The sequence below is a fragment of the Parambassis ranga genome, chromosome 9 (assembly GCF_900634625.1).
Source record: "Parambassis ranga chromosome 9, fParRan2.1, whole genome shotgun sequence".
Taxonomy (NCBI): Eukaryota; Metazoa; Chordata; class Actinopteri; family Ambassidae; genus Parambassis; species Parambassis ranga.
In genome coordinates, this window is record NC_041030.1 from 2,916,812 (window position 1) to 2,924,619 (window position 7,808).

Below are 7,808 nucleotides of genomic sequence, written 5' to 3' on the forward strand. Positions count from 1 at the left end.
AAAGTTTAAACCCCACAAATTCCTCTCCTACAATTCACCATCAAACAAATGCAGGGCTTTCGCTGCATTTACTTTTAACTTTGAGGGCTGCATTGGGTTAAAGTCAGGGTTTGATTTTCTTAATCCGTTGCCTGGTTGAAAATTTGACGAGTTTCTGCTTTGTAGTTTGGCCAGAAAATCTCAATGCCAGAATCCATTTTTAGCTCCCCATATCAAAGCCAGCAGGCTAACCTCAGTTTCTCCCTACGTTTTTAGAAACCTGGCAAGTGGTGCGCAGTGCATGTCCAGATCGCATGGCAGATCTACCACCACCAGCAGAAAATGAAGGTGCGTGAGATGGATAATGATGTCTTGCAGGAATCTTGCTGTCATGTAAAACCAGTTATTGGTTGTGGAATAATGACCAAGATATCTTACTGAATATACAGCAGTGCTGATCGTGTCATAGTTATCAGAAAGACAATATGGGTGGGAAAGGGAAGAATACAAAAGGAGAAGAGTGTAAAAGAAACTTAGTTAAGAGTGTGTTTTTTCACACAGTTTGTAAGCAGAGGTAAATGCTTCCGTTTATTCGTGGAATTTGGCAATCATAAACCCCATCTCAATGACCATGTAGATGATCAAAAAACAACAGGTCAACACAGACTTAAAAGTGTTTGTGTGGAAATTCTCCTCTCCCTGACAGAGGATGGTGTGGCCCTGCCATGGAGATCCTCTTCTAATACCACTGGCCCAGTGGTGTCAGTCCTTCTTGGGCTCTGAACCCCTGTTACCCAGGATTTAGTGTCCCTAATCAGCTTACATATATTTGTTATAACACAGCTGGTCAGAATTGAAGACATGGAGCCATTGTTGATGTCTCTGTCCTTCTCTGATCTCTCACCCAGTGTAGCTGAGAGTTTAAATCCCACTTACTCTGATGTTGAACGTGTTTGGTACTGTTGCCTACCGGCCTAATTTTCTTTGTCTTTGACTCTCTTCCTCTCTCAATTATAGCAAATGCAGCTGGATCCTCACAAACTAGACATGAATGGGAAGCTGGACCTGTTCAGTCGACCCCCACCCCCAGGAGTCTTCCCGGGGTTCCCATACCCTCATGACCTGGCACGACCCCTCTTCTCCTCCACAGGTCAGTCAGGTCTTCCAGAAGTCAGTGTGTGTCTGCACCTTCCAGACAAAGACAAATCATTTTACACCCAAAAAGCGTTCCAGTGCCATTTTTCCCTAATGCAAATGAGCATTTATAATTACATGCCAAAAAACACTGTAATGAAATAGCATCGTTTTTTTCCCCCTCTCATGTAATGTTCACTTAATTATAGTGCTTTCATAGCAAATGTTTTGCCAGTAAAGGGAGTCAGATATGTCTATGAATATGTATGACTCTTAGGTAAGTTAGGTAATTGACTGATTTGCCCTGCGTTGGAGGGCAACAGAGAGGAGAATGGCCTTTGACTGGTAATTATGCAGTGGTGTGTCAGAGGCACTCCTGTAATTGGTTCTTTCATTAACAATTCACGGAATATGGGTGATGGCAACAGTGTTTTGTGAAAAAGGCCAGCTTATTGCACGTTTCAGAACTAACCTAAGCTGCTGTAGACCCACACACAAACATGCAGGAGCAGCATTAAAAGCAAAACAGTATCTGCCAATTTACTCAGTGGCATTACTAGTACATATCCCAGCTCATCCGGTTTACATGCATATGCAACAGGTTTGTGTTGCTCACGTATATTTGTTAATGTTTTCTCACATTTACATTTTGTGGATAGTTACAGGGGTCAGAACCGTGGCTGTGCTCAGACTAGACTTGTCTCGGCAGTTTATGACAATCCATTGGATAACAATGAAACCATTTTATCCCTTCTGTTCTGATAGGCTCTGGGCACCCAGCCCCTTCTCCATATGGGCCTGCCCCCCACCCCAGCAGCTTCCTGCCTCCTAGCCATTTGGCAGGTAAGTGTAAGTAGCCCCACAATTTACATTTTTTATATAAATATATATACATATATATATATTATCTTCTCTTTCTGTCCATACAACTCTCACCCATTCTCTCTCTCTCACAATTTCAAACACATTAAGCCACCGGGGTGTCATTTGATTCATTTCTAGTTTCCGAGTTTACAGTTATGAAGTGTGTGGCTATCAGCCAGTGAGATTCATGACACAGCCTTATATTCCTTCATCTGGGGTTATTAAAAAGAACATAGTTTCCAACCTCCAGACCTGTATGTCATCCCTCATTCTGACAAAGTCTACACAGTACAGCATGTATGTGACAGTTCTTTATGAGTTTGCAGATTTTCATAGTAATAATGGAGGGTAGTTCATGTGGTTGGATCTGTATTTTAATTGTTTTTGTATATTTTCTCTGTAATGTACTGTGTAGAGAGAGATAGATAGATGGATAGATAGATAGATGTTAATGCCACAAGGTTTCTTATTGGCTAATTTAAAACGGGACTAAATATTAAGAGTTGGTAAATGTTCGCCAGCTGAAGTATTTGTGTTTGTCTGTAAATTTTCAGGCTGTAACTGTGGAGTCCATCAGCTGCGTCTGACTCTCCAGTTCAGTCATTGTGCTCTTTAAGCACTGCTCCCCTGTCTTACCGCAGTCCATTTTCAGCTCAGCTTCAAGAACTCAAAACTAATTTCCCCATCAAGCAGTGTTATTCCACTAGCCCCAGCAGTGTCAGAGACACTCCACTCCTTTAGTAGCAGTGAATCCAGCATCCAGGCGACCTGGCTACTGCAGGATTAGCAGACAGAGAGGCAGGGTGGCAGCGCAAAAAAAAAAGAAAAAGAAAAAAAGAAAACCACAGCTCGCTTGTAAGAGAAAAGCCGAGTGGAACGGGTTGGTGTTGGGTTGAGCACCACTAGCCAGCCCCCGCTTTTGCTAATCCCTGTTTGGCATTTTGCAGATCCTTTCAGTCGCTCCAGTTCCTTTGGCGGCCTCGGCAACCTTTCAAGCAGTGCCTTCGGAGGATTAGGCAACCCCTCGCTTGGTAAGCGCTGGCCCCCTCTCCTCCTCCACCGCTCCCCCCTTCAATCTGGCCCCTGGGGCCAGTAACAGAACAGAGCAGGACAGCGTTAGACCACAGGGAGAGCCAGAAGGGGAGGAAAAAATATCTAGACACTTAGCTCTAGTTTCTGTGTCAAAACCACCCTTGCCCAGGGAGGCCCAACAAGGCTGTACAGCAAACCTCCTCCCTGCCTCCACTTCATCTACCAACCATGTCCCCAACAGTCTGGCTTTAATCTGGCTGCGCTGCTGCCAACAGGCACCCTCAGGTCTGCTGTTTGGTGGCAATTCATCTATTAATTATTTGACAAGCCCCTTCTGCACCACCACGGAGGGCTTTCTCTTTTCCCTCTGCATCCTTCTCTCTGTGCCTTTCTCTCTTTCTCTTCATCTCTCCTATTTTTGTGTGCCAAATCGGTCACCCTGTTGTGAAAGTGGATGTGATTAGAATAGACATGCCGTGGAATGCTAAGGTCTCCCTTGGCTTTTCACAGCTCTCAACTCTAGAGGGCAAGTGAGTCTCCCCTGTTCATCCGGTGCAAGAAAGGCCCTTTAGTCTAAAAGCAAATGAGTATGGTTTTTTTTTTCTCTGGTGGGGGGAGCCATTAACCTCAAACTTTTTCAAGCAGCTTCAGGGAGAGAACCTCCAGAGACAAAGACAAAAGCAGCATTTGTTGTTGAGTCTTTCTCATCTTATGTGTCCTCAAGAAGGTTTTGTGCCCAATTAACTTACAGTGGCTCCCATGACTGTCTACCCTTTTCCTTTAGGGTCCAACAATGTGTTTGGCACCAAGGAGGGGCCAGGAGGACTGCCCACATTTGGCAGCCCACACCACGACACCTGGAACAGGCTTCGACGCACTCCGCCATCTTTCCCCACCCCACCACAGTGGCCCAAAGCTGCAGACACTGAGAGAAGTAGCTCAGCTAACAGCCACGAGAGAGAACGAGAGAGGGAGCGGGAAAGAGAGAGGGAGCGGGAAAGAGAGAGGGAAAGAGAGAAAAGAGACTCGTCCATTGGAAAAGAGGAGAAAGATAAAGACAGGTGAGGCAAAATATACTGTTGTTTGCCTTGTACATTTTTGCAGTAATAAAAATGATCTGATTATTTTACACAGAACAAAAAAATATAAATAAATAAAAATAGAAATTTGGGTATATTTTATAAATTTCAGCTTTAATAATCTCTAACATATGAGCATGCTTATACAGCATTTAGATAAGACAAACATATATATGGACTAAATAAAAAAAATTTAAATCACATATCTAAACATTGAAACAGATACAAATCACATAGGCACCAAGCAGCTTTGAGAAAAAGTTATATGTCAAAAATGAATTGGACTTCAAAGTCAAAGTCTTCAGAAGAAGAGCAAGGAGCATGTCATTCACTGGAAGGAATTTACAGTGTGGATTTTACACACAGTCTGCCAGCAACTAATCTGTTATATTGTGTCATTACAGAGATTCTGTGGATCGAAATCGCCACTCTAACCGTTCATCTCCAGCCTCTGCACCGGTCAGCTACCAGATCAGCAGCCTGATTCGCTCAAACAGCCAAAACTCTAGTGACTCAGGTCGGCATCACAGCGGCAGCGTAGACCGCATCCGTGATGCAGAGAAGGAACTACTAGAGCGCCACAGAGAGTCTTCCACGTTGGCTGATGTGAAGGTGAAGGAGAGTCGCTCACCAGGCAAGGAGATGCTAGAGAGGAGACCCTCAGAAGACTCCATTAAACCTGCACAGCGCTCTCCCTCTCCTTACTCCAAGTCAGTGATCAGTGAGCAGGGCTTGAAGATAGGTGGGCCTCCCTCTATACTCAAGGAGAGCGAGCGGAAGGATCTCCCGCCTGCAGAGCTGCTCCACAAGGTGAAAAATGACATGAAGATTAAGGAGGAGAGAAAGGAGGAGCAGGAGGTCATGGTGGTGAGTTCGGAGCCAGCCCCCCAACCACCAGCACAAGCTCTTCCTGTTCAACTTGGCCAACCTGTTAACCCACACCACCACCACCCACCTTTGTCCCAGCAGCCCCCTCTTCCCTCACCTCGAAGTGACATCCCAGCACCTGGGCTACATGGTGTCCCCATGCCACTTTCTATGAGTGCCATGCCCCAGATGGGCAGCCTCAATGTGCTAGACCGTGCTCGCATGGCTCCATTCATGGGTGTGAGCCCACTGGCAGGAAGAGAGCGCCTGCCACACCCAGCCTTTCCTTGGGACCCACTTAGAGAGGCCTACCGCAGCCTTGACCTGCAGCGGCGTATGGACTTCCAGCTCAGGGCCGAGCAAGGACATCGCTTCCCTAGTGTGTATGAACAGGAGCGAGCCTACCGTGAAAGAGAGGCTCATGACTACTCTCACCAAGAGCACCTGCTGGAGGTGCGCAGAGAACATGAGAGGATGCGACAGCAGGCAGAGGAGCGAGAGCGCCTCCATCTGAGGGAGGAGTTGGACAGAGCGCGCCTCCATCAGCTGCATCAGTCCCCTATGGAGGGCCACCTACCCCACATGCCCCCCTTTATGCCCCACCTTGGCGGCATGCCCTACCCCAGACTCAGCCCCTCCACAGGACACAATGGTCCTCTGAACAGAACACCCCCTACCGCAGCACTCAGTGCGCCCCCACCCCTTGTGCCAGCCAGCAGTGCCAGGCCAACTTCACCCAGGAGGACTACTCCCCTCACAACCACCCAGGACCCACGGGACTACTCCCCATCTCGTAATCCCAAAGAAGTAGAGGCTCGGTAGCTTATTCGAAAAGTGCGTTGGAAAGTCTTACTGGGCCATCAAACAAGCCCACCCCTACAATCTGAAACCTTGTAAACATAATGCACTGCTCCTCCCCTAGTGAAGAGCAAAACTCCCTGAGCTAAAGGGTATGATTGTACAAATTAAAGGTGTGTAAGACTAATTAAGCACATGCCATGACTTTATTTTTTAGTGGACTGGAGGTTGAATAATGTCGGTAAAGAGAACACAAATATGTGTATGTTTATTTCCGACTTAAATATTTGATAATTATTAATATATTAATCCACTACCTTTTTTCTGCTTTGTGCGAAAAGAGAGATCCTGAAACGAGTTTGTACATTTCCTATCCTTGTTCCATGTATAGATATCATTTCTATGAATTTTATGTATTTTGTGCATTAGTCACACCTTTTACAATATTTATCCCAGTTGATTGTGAGACATATCCCTTATGACCCACTGTAAAGACTGGATTTTTGGTTTCAACCTTCAGTAATTTAACCTCATGGTACCGGAATATCCTCAATGATCACAATGTACAATGCTACATTACAGATTTGTTTTGTTCATTTGTTTTGCCTTTGAGATATGCAGATAAATATATATTATGAGGTCTTTGTTCAGTCTCTGTAAAGAAAAAAGATGTAAATAACTTGTTGATATTCCTTCACTGCAAGATTACCATGTAAATTTATTAGGCTTTTTAACCATTTCTAGAAAAACAAAACTAAATGAAACACGGGAACCACTTGCCTGTTGAATATCATGGGAACAGACGAGCCTGGCTGACAGACAGGAAGTATGAAGGGAGGGTGTTGTATGGGGGCCTAGATGGATCATCTGCAATCTATGCAAAGCAGCACACAGCACCCTAATGAAGAATTCACCTGGAGGGAGTAAACAATACTGGTGATACAGAGAGAAACTTGGATTAATGGATGTTTATATTTACCAATGACATAATGGTGGAATTATTCAAAGACTTCCAAGTCACAAACTGGACCAGCCCCAGACAGAAAAGAAGGACACTTTTCAGTGGACGGCAAAAGGACTTTCTCTGTCAACCTTGTGGTGTTGTGCAGTTGTTTTTCTTAGACTCTTGTATACAAAACAAGTAGAGTTTTAGGCGTGCAAAAAAAATGAAAATGAACATTCATGGTTTAAAATGTACGGAATAAAGTTTGGACCTAATGTCAAACATTTCCACTTATCTTCCATCCTGGCTGCAAGTCTTGAGTTTGTCTGTGAGCCAAACCCACTGAGTGGTATGTTTATGTGAGGTTGATAGGTTTGCCAATAATGCTTGTGCCTCAGTTTTCAGCATTTAGAGTATTTGCTCATCTGATACCAAGCTATTACTTTGAAATCATAAAGGCAACTGGCTTGCTTGGCAGAGTAGCCTAAGCCATCAGATCATTTGGCCATAATCTGTCATACATGGGCTGCAGAGCTCTTCAGGGGGGGTTGATGAGATTGGGCCAAGGCAATACAGGGAGGGACTAATAGAACATTGATTTTGTATGAAAGCAGGTTTTGAGTGTTTGTGTTGCAGGTAACCGGTATTGACTGGCAGCCCAGCGGCATATTGACCCGCGGTCCGGACTCATTAAGAGGAGCAATGCCTGGGAGGCAGGCTATCAGATGGTGGAAAAGGGGCTCCTCTCTTGTCTTGTACGCCTCCTCTCCTTATGCACACCACTCATCTGCTTTTCTAATGAGGCCGGAAGGCACTCTGGAGAGGGCCTCAGAGGGAGCTTTGAGATGCCCCGTCCTGTTATTGACAAGACCTCGGCTGTGCTTGCCGCCTGTCCAGAGACAGCCAATTCATCCTGATAATGCCCTGACTACTCATCTTGCTGCTGTGTGCCGTGAGGCCCACCAATCCCGTCCCATGGTATCAACCCATAATGACAGCGTGGATCAAACCATGGCCAGGTCATTAGGGGATGTTATTGAAAATCAATGGCGCTCCTGTGTCTCACACACTCCAGCAGGGTTTTTAAAAGAGCTTCTTGAAAAGACTGTTTG

The 7,808-nt window shown here is 45.4% G+C and overlaps 1 protein-coding gene across 7 annotated transcripts in view; it reads left to right on the forward strand.

The window, feature by feature from the left end:
- fbrsl1 (fibrosin-like 1) overlaps positions 1–6,978 on the forward strand; it is a 235,123-nt gene extending 228,145 nt beyond the window's left edge. For 3 of the 7 annotated variants that reach the window (XM_028413217.1, XM_028413219.1, XM_028413220.1), the window contains 6 exons: positions 256–327; positions 997–1,129; positions 1,879–1,962; positions 2,925–3,008; positions 3,794–4,070; positions 4,493–6,978. In XM_028413217.1, coding sequence (XP_028269018.1) covers positions 256–327; positions 997–1,129; positions 1,879–1,962; positions 2,925–3,008; positions 3,794–4,070; positions 4,493–5,777 — 1,935 coding nt within the window. In that variant the 3' untranslated portion in view covers positions 5,778–6,978. The remainder of the gene's footprint in view (positions 1–255; positions 328–996; positions 1,130–1,878; positions 1,963–2,924; positions 3,009–3,793; positions 4,071–4,492) is intronic. The other 4 variants (XM_028413218.1, XM_028413222.1, XM_028413221.1 and 1 more) reach the window with 4 other exon arrangements.
- Positions 6,979–7,808: the final 830 nt, after the last annotated feature.